General features: G+C 51.2%; 1 protein-coding gene across 2 annotated transcripts in view; it reads right to left on the reverse strand.

The window, feature by feature from the left end:
- LOC147436380 (autophagy-related protein 3-like) overlaps positions 1–18,044 on the reverse strand; it is a 64,458-nt gene that overhangs the window by 30,434 nt on the left and 15,980 nt on the right. The window contains exons 5-8 of one of the 2 annotated variants that reach the window (XM_086489295.1): positions 14,730–14,815; positions 14,586–14,637; positions 14,376–14,441; positions 14,173–14,300 (exon numbers count right to left, since the gene is read on the reverse strand). In XM_086489295.1, coding sequence (XP_086345421.1) covers positions 14,173–14,300; positions 14,376–14,441; positions 14,586–14,637; positions 14,730–14,815 — 332 coding nt within the window. Of the gene's footprint in view, positions 1–14,049; positions 14,301–14,375; positions 14,442–14,585; positions 14,638–14,729; positions 14,816–18,044 lie in introns of those variants that run through there. The other variant, XM_086489294.1, reaches the window with a different exon arrangement.

Genomic DNA, 18,044 nt, shown 5'->3' on the forward strand with positions numbered 1-18,044 from the left:
CGCAGCCGACCCATGGGGTAGGATCTTCCTCGACTGCTAGGAGGTCTCTTGGCAGCGCTTTTGCCACGAGCCGCTTAGCGAGAGAGGGACAGCCTTTCTTGCGAACCCCCCTTTTGATGCAGGCGTCTCCCTTTGCAGCAGTTCCTTGTGAACTTACGAGCTTCGACATTCGTCGTAGGTGGGACTTCTTCGCCTACGACTTCACTCGGTTTCTCAACGACCCTTCACCAGACTTTGAGGCAGCTTGCTTCAGAGTCCATGTATTGTTCCTTGTAGCTAGAGGGATAGAGGCCTTGGACACAGCGGTTGGCTTCTCTTTTTCCCTATGTGGCAGGAACCAGTCTGGGTGCCGAAAAGAGCTCGCTACTGCTGCCCACCTACGCACGCCTAGCTTCACACACACACCCCCCCCCCCTCCTCAGCCCGCTGCCTCTCCCCCCTACCCCTTTGCCCCGCTGCCCACCCCCGCGCTGCCTGTCATCCTGCGACGCCCCCTGCCAGCCCTCCCGCTGCATGCCCTCTGCCGCCCCCACCCATCACCCCCTCCTCCTGCTGCCGCCAGCGTTTCCGCCTTCCCCTACCCGCTGCCCCCACCCACCCCCCCCCCCCCCCGCCTCGGTTTCTCCCCGTCAACCACTGCAGTTCGGCCTCCTCGGCATTGCTTCATTTTTTGGGGCAGTGTCTCCTGCACCTTATTGCAGCGTCCGCCCGTCGACCTCTTCTTACAACACAGCAGTAGACACAGATGGAGGCTCCAGCTTTGCCACAGAGGGACTCGCCAAAAGCCCCCTCGCCCGACCCCGCTGAGCCCACCATTCGACTTGCTCTATCGCCGACAGAGCAAGCGAGCCTAGCCACTGAGGTAGAGCGATTGCAGGCGACTTCGGTCATCTGCAAAATTCTCGGCACCCGTCCTAGCAGAGGAGAGCTGCGAGACCTTCTCCAGGCCCGCCCTCTCGCAGACGTGGGCAAGATCTTGGATGTCCAGATTCTCGGACGGGGGTACTATCAGATCGAGTTCGAGACCTCCGAGATGGCTTCCAAGGTCATAGCTATGAGTCCACTGGCCATCCGAGCATCACGCGCCCACTTTCGACAATGGCAACATGGTTTTGACCCGACTTCGGATGTGCTAGTAGAGGAGGCAGACATCCCCATCTCAGTCTGCTTTCCGGGTTTACGGAGGGAGTACCTACCACTTCTTTCCAGGATTGGCTCCGCCATCGGGACTGTCCTGGAGACACCTCGTACGGCAGCATCAGTAGCTGCCAAGGCGGCTGGTATCCCCTCAGTTCGAGTTTTGGTCAGAGATACCCACACGCTCCCGAAGGTCATCCTTTTGCCTCGCGTGAGTGGGGGTTGGTTTAGACAGAGTGTGGAGTACTCGGGCCTCCCGAACCAATGCTTCATTTGTCGACAGATGGGCCACCTAGCGAAGGCCTGTCCACGGAGGAGGCCACGACCTGCACCTCAGCCTCAGCCCCAACCTGCCAAGGCTGGGCTGGCCACAGTCAGCGGCACAGCACACAGATTCAGAGCCACCCTCCGAGCATGGGGCTCCAGCGGAGGAGGGGTGGTAGCATGCCCGTGGCCGTCGACGCCAGGGGCCACAGCGATAGCCCCTAGCACTCAGAGTGGCCCTCAGGTGCCTACTCAGCAGCAGTGGGTTCCCACGGGGAACCGCTTTGGTCCTCTTGAGCAGGAGGAGTCCCCTACGCCAGCCTCCACCTCCGCTTCACCCTCGACAGCCGCCCCCCCTTTCGAGTTCCCCTCCTCCTCCTCATCCTCCCCCCCGCCCTCTCCTCCGGTCGCCTCTCCAACTCGCCCCTCTACCTCTGTCGCCCCACCCCGCTCCTCTTCCCCTCCTTCTCCCCCCCCTCCTGCTCGAGTTCCACAGTCGACTCAGGGGACTGGTCCCTCGCCGGTGGCTAGGAGATCTCTTGGCAGCGCCTTTGCCACGAGTCGCCTAGCGAGAGAGGGTCAGCCCTTCTTGCGACCCCCTCTGCAGATTCAGACATCTTCCCTTGCAGCTATCCCTCGTGGTCTGACGAGCATTGACCTCCGACGCCATTGGGATTTCTTCGACTACGGGTTCACTCGCTTCTCGGCGATTCCGCAGCAAACCACGAGGCAACCTGCTTCAGGGTCCATGCTTTGTTCCTCGCCGCTAGGGGGACAGAGTCCTTGGACTCATCACTTGGTTTCTCCTTCCCCCTCTCTGGTAGGACCGAGACAGAGTGGTCCCTCCACTCAGTGTTGGGATGGTTGCATACACAGGTTCTCGAGTTCTCTCATCACATGGGAGAACTTGGAGTTACAGATTTGCTGCAGACTTTGTGGCCACTAGCCAAGTTTGCGGTGACACCCCCAGACTCAGCAGGATGTAGGCACATTGTGGTGTACTTTTTTCCTGATACGCAGTGTTTGCGTTGCTATGTATACATTCATGAGGACTCCTGGACACAGGAGGTTGCTTTACGCACGGCTCGCTCTACTTGGGCTTGGGCTAGGCACTCACTGCAGTCTCCCCTATCTAGAGGACGCTCGGATGCGGACTACTCCCCATCCAAGCCAGCCTCGAAGATAGCCCGTCTTGCTGCTACGACAGCATCTGTTCTCTCTCGCTCCCCATGAGGATCGTCTCGTGGAACGTGCAGGGACTAGGTGGGCCCCAGTTTCAGCGACAGCGGGGCCGATTGCGTCAGGACCTTCAGCGTTGCCTTGTGGGAGGAGAGATTGATCTCCTTATGCTTCAGGAGCACCATCTATGTGAGAGCCGCATTCGGCGATGTGGTCAGATTTTGCGTGGACTGTATGATACCTTTTGGTCAGCTGCTTTTGGACCTGGAGGCATCCAGCATGGGGTATATATGACTATTGCGGACTCATTGCAACAGGCCATTGTGGGCAGAGGGATTATTGTGCCAGGCAGGGCTCAGTGGATTACTATGCAGGTTCAGGGTGGCCTTGTGGGCATCGTGAACATCTATGCGCCCAATGTGGCGAGTGCTCGTGCAGAGTTTTGGTCACAGATTGTTGAGTCTTTGCCGCAGGCTGACCATTGGTGTGTAGGAGGGGACTTCAACATATTGGAGGACCCTTCTGACAGGATTGGAGGCAGCCATGCTACTATGCATGGAGTCGAGTTAGCAGCTTGGGAGAGGTTGTGTATGACTTTGAGGGTCTCGGATACATAGCACCACTCTGGCTTTGTGAGGCCTCCAGCCAGTCTTGCCTTCTCTAGATCGGACTGCAGAGTGGGAGGAGTGAATCTATCGCGGATAGATCGCTTCTACACTAGTGACCACTTCAGTGACTTGGGGGGATCAGCGGGCATCCTAGCAGGGACATCCTTCTCGGACCATGCACCAGTGATCCTCACAGTGGCAAACAGGCAGAGGAGTGGGAGCACGATGCTTCGCATCCCAGAGCGGGTCTTGTTGGACTCAACACTCAGAGAAAGTGTAGAGGCTCTCTGGACAGAGGGCATGGACAGCCAAGTTCTACCTACAGACAGAGTGGCCTTAGGCCTAGCTCAGCTTAGCCACTTTTTTCTCCAAGAGTCTCTGGCTCGCCGCGCTGCAGCGAGGGAGGAGCAGCAGCGTCTCAGACGAGGCATTGCTTCACTACAGAGGATGCAGGAGCAGCATCCAGACAGTCCATGGTTGGAGGAGCAGTTACAGCAGGCTCAATAGGACCTTGCTAGCACAAAGGAGAGGCGTCATAGGTTTGCCTTTCACCGACAGGCATCTCAGTGGACTCAGGTGCGTGACAGAGTGACAGGTGCTTTTGTTGAGACAGTGGGACCTCGGCACTCGCATGCCAAGGTCAATCAGTTGAGGAGACCCGATGGGTCAGTTGTTTGTGAGCCCGAGGATATGCGTGCAATTGCTACTGACTTTTACCGTGAGTTACTGTCGGCTGAGCCCCAGTCATAACGGCAGGATGCATGCAGGGAGCAGGTTTGGGCACAGATGCCTTGTCTTGTGACTGAGGAGATGCGCCAGACGCTAGAGATGCCACTTCAGCTTGAGGAGCTGCACACGGCTCTTAGGGCCCTCCCTCGTGGTAGCTGTCCAGGTGAGGATGGGCTGACTTCCAGCTTCTTCTTGGAGTACTGGGACCTGCTTGGCCCATATCTTTGTACCAGATCTTTGTAGTGCCTTTCAGTACATTTTGCACACAGGAGTGATGCCGGATAGCATGAGTGAGGACCTGATTTACCTCATCCCATAGGAGGGTGGCTCCTTGGATGAGATTTGACAGTGGCGCCCCATCACCATCTTGAACTCAGCCTACAAAATTCTTGCCAAGGCTCTGAGTTTGAGGATTCAGCCACTTCTGGAGAGCCTTAAACATGGGACTCAGACAGGTTTTGTCAAGGAACGCAGTATCCTTGACAACATCCTCACTTTCTGAGAGGCTTCTTCCCTGGCACGTCTCCGTGGGGAGGACCTTGTGATTCTTCTCCTCGATTTTGAGAAGGCATACGACAGAGTTGACTCGGACTTTCTAGAGGGCACTCTACGCAGGATGGGCTTCTCAGATGCTTGGATCAGAAGGGTGTCAACTTTGTACAGACAGGCTCACAGTCAGGTGCTTTTGGCAGGAGGTATAGGTGACCTCTTCATGCTCACACGCTCGACCAGACAGGGTTGCCCTCTTGCCCCCTTTTTCTTTTTGTTCTATGCGGAGGCGATGAGCAGATTTTTGGTGTCAGAGCAGGTTGGTCTGAGGGGCTTAGCACTCCCGATTCGGGGAGATGAGCTACTGGACGCTGAGTTTGCCGATGACTCCACCTTGTACTTAGAGGGCCAGGAGGCCAATCTACACAGATGTGAGCAGGCTTTGGAGACCTTCTGTTGTGCATCGGGCGCACTGATCAACTGGAGAACGACAGTGGCTTTCTCGTTTGGCAATGCTCCTGTGTCAGATTCGATGCAAGGAGAGGGTTTCAGGTGGATTCCCCCAGGGACTGCAGTTCGGTACTTGGGTTGTCAGGTTGGTTTGGACTTGTCCCCCGAGCAGCAGATTGCTCCTCTTCTCCTGGCCATCAGGAGAAAGCTGTTACATTGGAGCTCATCACGACTTTTGCTGGCTGGTAGAGTAGAAGTTGCCAACTAGGTGTTGTTGGCGACTATGTGGTACATCACTTCTTGCTGGATCTTCTCGAGTTCTTGTATCAGCCAGGTAGAGAGGCTGATCAGGAACTTCCTTTGGTCAGGTCGTGACACTCAGATTACCCGAGCCAAGGTGGCTTGGTCGGTCATCACACTTCCTTGTTCTCAGGGAGGGCTTGGGATCATTGATCCAGCACAGCACAGGAGAGCCCTTCTTGGGAAGTTCGTAGTCAGAGGACTTCTTCCAAGAGAGGAGCCCTGGAAGGAGTTCTTGCTGCAGAGGCTTCGTGCCAGGGTGCCTCAGTCAGGAGGCCCTTGGCAACCTTCGACCAGATGGATCTTTACAGAGTTGCGCCGAGTTGGTTTGAGAAGGAGACTGGAGGACGGCTTAGCTGTGAGTTTGCTTCGATCTTGGGAGCTCTTACGGAGTGGCCTAGAGCAGAGACAGCCGACGTGCACGGAGAAGTGCCTACGGCAGCCCCTCGTCTGGAACCCCATGGTTAGCACTCAGAGAGGCCACTTGGTTGGGAGTCGGCCTCATGTTTCTTGGGGTCCCATGGCAGCAGGTCCAGCGCACTCTCTAGGTGACTGGCTAGAGTTCACAGGTTTGTCAGAGGAGGTGCAGGGTTTCCAGCTGGAGGGCATGAGAGGGGTGTAGAGCATGTGTCAGGACATCTCAGAGTCAGTTCCAGCTGAGTGGCTCACGCCTCTCGAGCCAGTAGCACCCCGGTGGATGGGAGCCTTCACACGACTGGAGGTTCTCATTTCAATAAGGGCCTGCTCAGAGTCTGTCTCAACCTTGTTCTTCGAGCTTCAAGGTGGGGGACGACTACAGCGAGTTGTAGTAGAGGCCCCGCAGATAGCAGAGTGCTGTTTTCAGCTGACCCAGCAGTTCTTGAGACAAGACACTCGAGGCTTTGGGCTTGGGAGTGTTGTCTGTTGGCACGAGTAGAGTGGGATCCTGGTGAGTGGCTATGGAGGGACCCTTTCTCTTCTGCAGACCACCCAGGAGTCCCGTTCTTTCAGTACACTGTTCGACTAGGACGTCATATACTAGCAGCACAGAGAGAGGCCCTCCCCGCTGCAGCACGTCATTGGCAGGAGGAGGGTCTCACAATCGAGTTCTTGGCAGACTTTTGGGAGAGGTTGTGGGACTCCAGACAGCCGAGGCGAGTTACCTTGTTTCAGTGGCTGGTCGCACATAGAGCCATAGCAGTAGGGAGCTGGCTTGTGCATAGTGGTCTCTCGGCCACATGTGCAGCTTGTGACCATTTGGTGGAGAGTCAACATCACTGTCTTTGGGACTGTCCCTCGGCCCAGTAGGTGTGGCTACGAGTTCTTCGGCTGATGCCTGCTCTCTCCACAGCTCGACAGTACACTTGGGGGGCAGCGGCTTGGTCCACCCTCACGGGCGCAGCACTTCAATTTGAGCTATCTTCCACCAGCAGGATGATAGTGATGCAGGGGGGGCGACCTACACTCCAGCCTGCTACAGAGCTTACTCCACAGGAGTGGTGCAGTGAGAGAGAGGAGTGTTGGGAGCTCATCAGTGACCTGACACTTTGGTTCATCTGGCGGGCCCGCTGTTTCCGCATCTTTGAGGCTCGCCCTGTGCCACCAGCAGAGATTGTTCGTGACTTTTGGCTAGAGCTGATCCATACTCTCAGAGGACAGCTTGAGGGACTACAGGGCAGCTCCGACCGCATGCGGGAGCGCCGCGAGGCTTTCCTTCGACTCTGGCGCCCTGGGCCTTTCTACACCATAGTCCAGGGGGTGCTCAGATGGCACTACTGTCCACCTGTGTGGCTCTTTCCTCCTCCCATCTCTTGATTTAGCCTCATTGTATATATGCTGTTTTTTCATTGGGAGAGTCTCCCCATCATGCTTGTTGTAGCCCTCTCTTGCAAAGGTGGTTGTAGCCCTATGGACAGTTTTCATTAACTAATAGAAGAATCTTTTTCTCGGAAAGAAAAAAGGAACCAGTCTGGGTGGACTCTAGACTCAATGATGGAGTGGCCGTAGGCACACGCCCTCGAGTTCTCTCACCACATGAGAGACATGGGGGTTACAAAACCTAGTACAGACTTTGTGGCCGTTGGCCAAGTTCTCGGTGACACCTCCGGACACGACAGGATGTAGACACATTGTGGTACACTTCTTTGTGGACACGCAAAGCCCACCATGCTATGTATACATACATGAGGACTCACGGATAGAGGAGGTTGCCTTGCGCACGGCACGCTCTTCTTGGGCCTGCGCCAGACACTCTTTGCACTCACACCTATCTAGGGGACGCTCGGATGCGGATTATTCCCCATCCAAGTTAGCCTCGAAGATAGCACGGTTAGCTGCTACTGCAGCATCAGTTCTTTCTCGTTCTCCATGAGGATTGTCTCATGGAACGTGTACGGATTAGGTGGGCTCAGTTTCAACGCAAGCAGGGTCGATTACGTCAAGAGCTTTAGCGATGCCTTGTGGGCGAAGAGATTGATATTCTTATGCTGTAGGAGCATCATCTTTGTGAGAGCCGCATTGACGTTGTGGTCAGCTTTTGCGTGGACGGTATGAGACATTTTGGTCAGTGGCAAGTTTTGCACCAATAGTATACATCACGTACTATTGAAGGCCACCAAAATCCTGCTCTTAAAGTTCGAAACAAAACCCAGTCTTTAGAACTCTTTACTCTGATACCCACTTTCCTCATGGCACTGTTGCAACACCATGCCAATTTCTTCTTTGTAAAGCACCCTTCACAACACTTCATCACATATAAACCTATACTTGCACTTTGCTGCTTGCAAGATGGTCTACTTCTTGGTTCTACTCTCTTTCCTTGCAGCGCCTTTCAGTACATCTTGCACACAGGAGAGATGCCTGACAGCATGAGTGAGGGCTTGATCTACCTCATTCCTAAGGAGGGTGGCTCCTTGGATGAGATTCGGCCAAGGTAGGATCCGTACGTACGTACCTTACCGTACGGTACGGTACGGTACCGTACCGTACGGATCCGTACTGTACAATCATTTTTTTGTTGGGAAAAAAACCACAGCGGGTCTGCAAAATTGAGTTCGCCCATCAATTTTTTGTGTGCAAATTGGCAAATCATGATCAATGTGAACTTACAAGTTCTCTACAGTAACTAGTTTGTTGTGAAACTGCAAATTTTAGGTTGTGTATATTTGAGTTGTATCTGTTCTTGTCACTTCAATGTTGATTCATTGAATGTCGAGCAAGGAGTCACGACTTGCTTCTGGTATTTGTATGAAACCTTTCCCTTGGTTTGTAGAATAGTGAACTAACATGCTTGAAGTGATACTTGTGAAATTTTTATCAAGTATGGACTGTATTGTAGGTTTTTGGCTTTTAGAAAAAAAAAACATATGAATTTTACGTACCTAACAACTCTATCCATTCGGTACTACGTACAAGACGTACCGAATACGTACCGTACCTTATGTACTTTACCACCTTGGATTCGGCAGTGGCGACCCATTACCATCGTCAAAGCCTACAAAATTCTAGCCAAGGCTCTGAGTTTGAGGATTCAGCCACTTCTTGAGAGCATTATACATGGGACCCACACAGGTTTTGTCAAGGAGTGTAGTATCCTTGCATCTTCACTTTCTGGGAGGATTCTGCCCTCCCGCGTATGCTTAGGTGAGGATCTCGTGATACTTCTTCTCGATTTTGAGAAAGCCTACGACAGAGTTGACTCGAACTTCTTGGAGGGCACTCTACACAGGATGGGTTTCTAACATCCTTGGATCACAGGGGTGTCAGCTTTCTAGAGACATGCACACAGTCAGGTGCTTTTGGCAGGAGGTAGAGGAGACCGTTTCATGCTCACATGCTTGGTCAGACAGGGCTGTCCTCTAGCCCCCTTCCTCTTTATGTTCTATGTTGAGGCGATGAGCAGATTCTTGGTTTCTCAGCAGGTTGGCCTACATGGCTTAGCGCTCCCTATTCCCGGCGATGAGCTACTGGATGTTGAGTTTGTCGACGACTCCGCTTTGTACTTGGAGGGCCTGTAGCAGACTTGGACACTCCAAGCCAAGATTCTACCGCGACACGACAAGAATTCACTTCAAAACAATTCATAGTTCACAATTGATTCGACACGGCCCCGGTGAAGTTCCGTGCCTAGAGATATTGGCCCCAAAGACTGGCGCCCCTTTCGGTATTTCTTTTTGTATTAATCTGCAACTCAAAGTACAAGGGAGTGGGAGGCTCTCACTCTCAGACCCTGCGTCCAGATGCTCTCCGAAGTGGGAGGCCTGCCCACTTATTTATTCATTACAAGGGATGTCAAAAGCAAAGCCCCAAAAGCTTCAAAGTTAAAAGCCTTTTAAAAATAAAGCAGTGCTTCAAAAACTCTCTCTCTCTCTCTCTCTCTCTCTCTCTCTCTCTCTCTCTCTCTCTCTCTCTCTCTCTCTCTCTCTCGCTTTTGCGTAAAATAAAGCAACTCCAAATTCTACCGCTGCTGCAGTGAACAGTGCCACAAAAAGCAGAAACTCCGTACACTGCCGTGAATCGCACCGCGTTTTGCGGGGGCTACCGTACAGCCATGCCACGTCAGCATTTTTCCCGGGACTGTCCATCAAAGGGAGGGTGAGTGTACTGCGCAGCCACGTCACCAGTTTGTGACATACCCCCCAGTTTGTGGTATACCCCCTACCCCCCTCTTGAAAGCATTGTAATCGCCCTCGATTACGCCTGCAAAACAAACAGAAGCCATAAACTGTCTTAGCAGACACTGACTGTTAGTACCGACGCACTAGGAACACACATCTAGTACATGTACCAATCGACAGTCACATCACGCGACATCACAAGACATCAGAAGACAAATCACATTCAACATTCATTCCGATCTCAGACCATGATTTATCGGCAACGCAATTAACAATCGCATCTAGATCCACTCAAGACCTCATAACTGCCTGATTGACTAATCCTTATTGTAACCATGTCTATCGAGATCGTTCATACCGAAATCCTGCAGTCATTTCGTCTATCAATTCCTGCACTTAAACAAGTCAAGAACAAATCAGTATCATGTTCGGGAATTCCAGTTCATAAAGTCATTCAGCAGAATACTGTCAGCTCACAATATCCTTGAAACTCAAAAGAGACTTCAGTGACTTTAGTATCAAAAATCGAGGCAATCTGTTGACAAAGGAGCGGAGCAACTCCCCTCTTGTGCATACCCATTGCACCAGACTCCGCCCAAGCTGAGTTCGGGGTTCCATTTAGAGTAGACTATGCTAAACCAAATGCTTCGAGGTAAAGATTCACAATCTAAGGAGTATCTGCCAGGTCCTCCTCCTCCATTCACTTTGCATCCAATGCGGAGTAGGTCTTGAATTTAACCAAGAACCGTCTAATCACTTTACCTTCTTTCTTTCTGTGCCAATATTTGTTCTGGAACGAGTAGCTCCTCGTTTCTTCCACTTTGGGTTGCTCATGGGGCTCCCCATCATTGGGCACATCGCCTTCAAAAGGCTTCAAGAGACTCGCATGAAAAATATTGTGAGTTCTCCAAGTATCAGGCGGCTTCAATCTAAAGGAGACATCATTTTGAAATGAAGTGATTGGTCTCATAGAGTCTCATCATGTGGAGATCTTCAAGGTATCAAGCCGGAGATGATCAAATGGACGGGAGATTTTACCCATGAGTGGATGTGTGATATGTTCAACCTTGCACTTCAACATGGTATGCCTTATGATTGGAGTACTGATTGGGTTAAGCCTTTGCATAAAGGAGGGGATGTAAAGAATGTAAACAACTACCGGACTATAATAATTGGGTCTCTTATGGAAAAGTTGTTTGGGTGCATAATGGAGATGAAATTGAGTGATTGGGCTGAAGAGAATGACAAGCGTGCAAAAGGACAAGCGGGTTTTTGTCGATGCCATAGCACCATTAATCATCTTGTCACTCTTCTTGTTCTCATGGAGGAAATTCGGTTGAAAGGCAAACAATTGTATTGTTGTTTTGTGGACGCCTTTGATATGATTCCATATAACAATTTGTGGAGAAGGATGGAAGAACTCAAAGTGCCAAGTGAGTTTATGCTTGCGGTTTCTCGAATCTATGAGAAGGTGATTTGTCAATTGCGCATGGAAAGAGAAATTTCAGAAATTTTTGTAAGCACTATTGAGGTTAAACAAGAATGTCCGTTGTCACCAACTCTCTTTGGTCTATGCATCGATCAATTGGAACAAATGGTACTTGACTTTATGCAAGAAGAAGACATTGAAGAGGTCACTATTTGCAATACGGTATTCATGCTTTTGTTGTATACGAATGATGTAGTGCTTCTAGCACACACTTTAGAGGATGCACAAAAGCTTATGGTTGTCCTTGAGAACTTTTGCTTGCATAGTGGGCTAATTGTGAATGAATCCAAAACAAAGGTTATGCTTGTGAAAACCAACCATAAGGAGAAGCCATGCATTTTGTAAAGCAATGAGACACTTGAAGTTGTTAAGAGTTTTAAGTACCTTGGCCTTGAGGTTCCGTCCAATCACAAGTGGCATGAATGTACTATGGTCGTTTAGAAGAGGGGAAGAGAGCGTATTATGCATTTGAGAATATGTGTAATGCGGGAAATAATCTTCAAGGCAGGTGATCCTACAGAACCTAGGAACTACCACACTATTATGGTTGGACACACATTGGCACGGTTGTATGCATCCATTCTTGAGCAGCAGTTGAGTAATTGGGCAAAGGGTGAGGGTGTATGAGCAAAGGGTCGGGCCGGTTTTTCAAGAGGGGTTTCTCCACTCTTGATCATATTCTGGCACTCAGAGCTATCATTGAGGAGGGCAGGTCACATGGGAGACGAATTTATTGTAGCTTTGTCGATTTCTGCAAAGAATTTGACATGGTACCAAGAGCTCGATTGATGCGCAGACTACAGGAGATGGGGCTTCCCATAGAGTTGATTTTTGGGGATTATGGCTATGTACAAATCAGTGATGGGACATGTACGCACTCCAGAAGGAATATCTGATTTAGTTCACTTTACTATCGGGGTGAAACAAGGCTGCCCATTGTCTCCTACTCTATTTGGTATGTATGTTGATGAGGTGTCTAATTACATTGACAGAGAGGGTGACAGAGGTGCCCAGCCGGTAGGGACATGGATCCCATTGTTGTTATATACTAATGATATTGTGTTGATATCTGACTCACCAGAGGGTATGCAACGACATTTGGATGCACTACACAGTTTTGCAGAGGATAGTGGATTGTGTGTAAACCTTGGTAAAACCAAGGTTATGGTGTTTAACACCACGCCACATTGGATCACGAGATCAGCACCTACTTTCACATATGGTCCGGAAATTGTGGAGTATACAAATGTATACACTTACTTGGGGGTACTCTTTATTGGGCCGAGATTTTCTTTTGAGAAGAGCAGCAGAGACTAGACTGAATAGAGCTTATGCGGCTTTGGGAGGATTGGAGAGAATGTGTTCGCAGGTTCAGTTCCAGGAACCTAGGACAAAGTTACGACTCTTTGATACTTTGGTTGCCTCTACTATGCTATATGGGGTGCAGGTTTGGGGACCTTCTGTAGGCCAGGATGGCTGAAGACATATGGAGAGGCCCTTGGTATCTATGATCCCTCAGCTGATTAGAGCCAAGGGCTCCGTACTGCATGATATCATTCGAGCGGAGTTAGCTGCCTTCCCTATGGAGATTGAGGCGCTTACCAGATCAGTCTCCTTTGTACACAGCCTATGGGATATAACCAGAGATAGATATGCCAGGTTGGCCCTAGAATCCTCCAGACAGTTAGCTCTACAGGGGGATACATCATGCTGGTATGCAAAGATGACATCATGGTTTCAGACACATGGCTTCACCATGGATAGGCTGCCACTCTCTACAAGGACCCTTGATGTCTCTAACACGGGTGGAGATTAATAGACTCATTCGTCAGGATCTGATCCAGCTGGACATGAAGAGGACATGGATAGAGCCGGTACAGGAGTTGGGGACGAAGATGGATTTCTATAGAGAGCATCTTCTCCACCTCACAAGGGATGGGTTTGTGATTCGACCTAGCTATATGGACACACATCTTACTCATGGTTTGCGTTGTCCCATTGGCCAGATACGGACATCCTCACATCAGCTCGAGATTGAAACTGGCAGATTCAAAGGGATACCATCATATGCTGCTTATGTCATCTAGAGCCAAAAGACAAAGTTACATAACATATGCCATTGCACAATGTACTATGAGATACGAGGCCGTTTTCATTATCTATTTAGAGAGGGTTTTGGGCCTCTATCTAGGCTACTTGAGCTACACAGGCATAGAGACACTTTACTGAGGAGAGCTGGAGAGAGACAGTCCCAGAGACAGATTACAGATTTCTTTACACTAGATATTGGACACCCATAGTAGCAGCCAGAGGAGCAGCCACCATTGCAAAGCTCTGCCCGCACTCATACTACCATTACTGGCAATCTCATAGACCGAGCATTGGAGCTAGGGAGATCTAGACGACTGCAATTGAGGAGAGGAGCTACACAGTATCGACGGAGACTATAGCAGAGGATTCAAGCCATACTTTCTAGACTTCCATAGTGCAGATCGGGATGGATCTCTACGATATGCGCCCCCCCCCCCCCCCCCCCCCAAATTGTACTACACATTGTATTGGGCACCTTTTGTATTAGCTGGCACATCCATACAGTCCCAGTTTGTAGTAGTTTTATTTTTTGTTTCAGTTCTTTTTTATTCCGTACATGGTATCAGATTCACTATGTTGTAACAGCTTGGTCTCATAGGTCATTTTGGCCTTCTGAAGACGTTAATATATCATCTCTCTCTCTCTCTCTCTCTCTCTCTCTCTCTCTCTCTCTCTCTCTCTCTCTCTCTTTCCTTTTTGCCTCTACATTCCTTTCACCATTGTGCTCTTGTTCTAAGTATGTAATTATTTAAGAGATGAGAGAGTAGAAAATAGTCTTATTGCATTTTTAAAGGCAATTGTTAAGTAGAAAGCTTTGTATGTTTGAACAAAGAATCCATACTTGTCGATTGCTGGTTCCACTCCACGGCTCAATAATACATCAATTATTTTTTTCATGACAGCTCCATGTCTACAGGGATGGACAGAAGCGTGCTTGCCAGCCATATGTGGATGATCCTCTATAGTGACCTGTAGAGAAAAGTATCAAATAAAAAAGCACTAGTTCTGAAGACCCTACATGCCTCATGCTACTCTACAATATACCGTTTTGCGGGCATGATCTTGGCTGACATCCTCCAAGATCAGCTCAGCTTGTAGTGGCATTCGGGACTGCAAACCAAAGAAGCGTGATACAAGTCATTAAAGGTACCCAGCAATACAGAAATGCATAAAGATACCAAGCCTAAGATGCATAAACCCAAAGCATTTTCAAAAATAGATACAAATGACATCACATCAAGCAAACCACCTTACCTCGTCATAACCTGTCAACCAAACACGAGGGGTTTGATAATATTTATCATACCTGGCCCAAAAATAAACGAGGATATGTTACTTCGGACCTTTTATTTCGCTTTACCACGCTACTGAATCAGAAAAATAAAGTCGATCACCTACGTTATGCTGACATCATATGTTCTTGTCCGAAGAATGTTATCCTCATCAGGTTCTTGAGCTGTGAAGTAAGATGGCTCCAATGTTGCCTGTGAATGAATTATCCCTTCAATTAATTAGCGCCCAACCGTTCGAACAGGAAGACCTTCAAATATCCTCATAGCCTTCTAGCCAATGAGGGCAAAACATGAGGCTTCATATTGTCTTTTCAAATAAGAATGATTGAACATGGCTTATTAATCCAGAGCACGCTATGAGCTAACAACTGTTGAAAGACTTCGTCAAAACGAGAAGAGGGGAGAAACTTATAAAATAGCATTTTCCAAAATAGATTAGAGCTTAATAACAATGACAGCATTGAAAACATTGAAGTGAATCGAAAAGAAGTATCTCTCTACCCACTTCGCGAGCTCGCTGCTGCTGCTGTCCCGTCCCCTCCCCCTGCGCTGCCTCTTGGCTGCCCGCCCCCACATTCTTTCCCCCTCGCTCCAGCCCCGCCCGTCACCGCTCCCCTCGCCCTATCCCCTCCTCGCTGCCCCCTCCCGCTGGCTGCCTCCCTCCCCCCCCGCCCGCCCTCAGCCCCCGCTGCCCTCTCCCCTGCGCCAACTGCGCTACCCTCCCGCTTGCCCCAGCCCGCTGCCCCCCCCCCCCCCTCTCGGCCCGTTCGCCCGCCCGCTTCTTTCACCTCGACAGCTCCCTGCAGTTCGGCCCGAGATGGCGTCCAAGGTCATAGCTATGAGTCCACTGGCCATCCGAGCATCACGTGCCCACTTTCGACAGTGGTGACATGGTTTTGACCCGGCTTCGGATGTTCTAGTAGAGAAGGCAGACCTCCCCATCTCAGTCTGCTTTCCGGGTTTACAGAGGGAGTACTTACCACTTCTTTCTAGGATCGGCTCCGCCATTCGGACTGTCCTGGAGACACCTCGTACGGCAGCATCAATAGCTGCCAAGACGGCTGGCATTCCCTCAGTTTGAGTTTTGGTCAGAGATACCCACACCCTCCCGAAGGTTATCCTTTTGCCTCGGGTGAGTGGGGGTTGGTTTAGACAGAGTGTGGAGTACTCGGGCCTCCCGAACCAGTGCTTCATTTGCCGACAGATGGGCCATCTAGCGAAGGCCTATCCACGGAGGAGGCCGCGACCTGCACCACAGCCTCAGCCCTAGCCTACCAGGGCTGGCCCACAGCCACAGTCAACGGCACAGCGCACACATGCAGAGCCACCCTCCGAGCCTGGGGCTCTAGCGGAGGAGGGGTGGCAGCAAGCCAGTGGTCGACGATGCCAAGGGCCACAGCGTCAACCTGGCACTCACAGTGGCCCTCAGCAGCAGTGGGTTCCCACGGGAAACCACTTTGGTCCTCTTGAACAGGAGGAGATCCCTGCGCCAGCCCCCACCTCGCTTCACCCTCGACAACCTCTCCCCCCCAAGAGTTCCCCCCCTCTTCCTCATCCTCCCCCCCCGCCTTCTGCTCCCGTCGCCTCTCCACCTCGCCCCTCTACCTCTGTCGCCCCATCCTGCCCCTCTTCTCCTCCGCTCCCCCCAACTCCTTCTCTCCCCCCTCCTGCTCCAGTTCCACAATCGACTCACGAGACAGGTTCTTCTCCAGCGGGTAGGAGATCTCTTGGCAGCGCCTTTGCCACAAGTCGCCTAGCGAGAGAGGGTCATCCCTTCTTACGGCCCCTTTGCAGATTCAGACATCTTCCCATGCAACTATCCATCGTCGTCTGACGAGCATTGACATCCGACGCCGCTGGGACTTCTTCGACTACGGGTTCACTCGCTTTCTCGGCGATTCCGCAGCAGACCACGCGGCAGCCTGCTTCAGGGTCCATGCTTTGTTCCTTGCCGCTAGGGAGACAGAGACCTTGGACTCAGCAATTGGTTTCTCCTTCCCCCTCTGTGGTAGGGCCGAGACAGAGTGGTCCCTCGACTCAGTGTTGGGATGGTTGCATACACAGGTCCTAGAGTTCTCTCACCAGATGGGAGAACTTAGAGTTATAGATATGCTGCAGACTTTGTGGCCATTGGCCAAGTCTGCGGTGACACCCCCAGACTCAGCAGGATGTAGGCACATTGTGGTGTACTTCTTTCCTGATACGCAGTGTTTGCCTTGCTATGTATACATTCATCAGGACTCCTGGACAAGGGAGGTTGCTTTACGCACGGCTCGCTTTGCTTGGGCTTGGGCTAGGCACTCACTGCAGTCACGCCTATCTAGAGGACGCTCGGATGCGGATTACTCCCCATCCAAGCCAGCCTCGAAGATAGCCCGTCTTGCTGTTGCGGCAGCATCTGTTCTCTCTCGCTCCCCATGAGCATCGTCTCATGGAACGTGCAGGGACTAGGTGGGCCCCAGTTTCAGCGACAGCGGGGCCGATTGCGTCAGGACCTTCAGCGTTGCCTTGTGGGAGGAGAGATTGATCTCCTTATGCTTCAGGAGAACCATCTGTGTGAGAGCCGCATTCGGCGATGTGGTCAGATTTTGCGTCGACGATATGATACCTTTTGGTCAGCTGCTTTTGGACTTGGAGGCATCCAGGGTGGGGTATGTATGACTATTGCGGACTCATTGCAGCAGGCCATTGTGGGCAGAGGGATTATTGTGCCAGGCAGAGCTCAATGGATTACTATGCAGGTTCAGGGTGGCCTTGTGGGTTTCCTGAACATCTATCCGCCCAATGTGGCCAGTGCTCGTGCAGAGTTTTGGTCACAGATTGTTGAGTCTTTGCCGCAGGCCGATCATTGGTGTATAGGAAGGGACTTCAACATGTTGAAGGACCCTTCTTGCAGGATTGGTGGCAGCCATGCTACTGTGCATGGAATCAAGTTGGTAGCTTGGTAGAGGTTGTGTATGACTTTGAGGGTCTCGGATACATGGTAGCACTCTGGTTTTGTGAGGCCCCCAGACAGTCTTGCCTTCTCTAGATCGGACCGCAGAGTGGGAGGAGTGAATCTATCGCGGATAGATCGCTTCTACACTAGTGACCACTTCAATGACTTGGGGGGATCAGTGGGCATCCTGGCAGGGACCTCCTTCTCGGACCATGCACCAGTGATCCTCACAGCGGAAAACAGGCAGAGGAGTGGGAGCACGATGCTTCACATCCCAGAGAGGGTCTTGTTGGACTCATCAGAGAGAGGGTAGAGGCTCTCTGGACAGAGGGCATGGACAGCCAGGATTCACCTGCAGACAAAGTGTCCTCAGGCCTAGCTCAGCTTAGCCACTTTTTTCTTCAGGAGTCTCTGGCTCGCCGGGCTGCAGCAAGAGAGGCGGAGTAGCGTCTCAGACGAGGCATTGCTTCACTACAGAGGATG

The sequence above is a fragment of the Adiantum capillus-veneris genome, chromosome 18 (assembly GCF_014529385.1).
Source record: "Adiantum capillus-veneris isolate H3 chromosome 18, ASM1452938v2, whole genome shotgun sequence".
NCBI lineage: Eukaryota > Viridiplantae > Streptophyta > Polypodiopsida > Polypodiales > Pteridaceae > Adiantum > Adiantum capillus-veneris.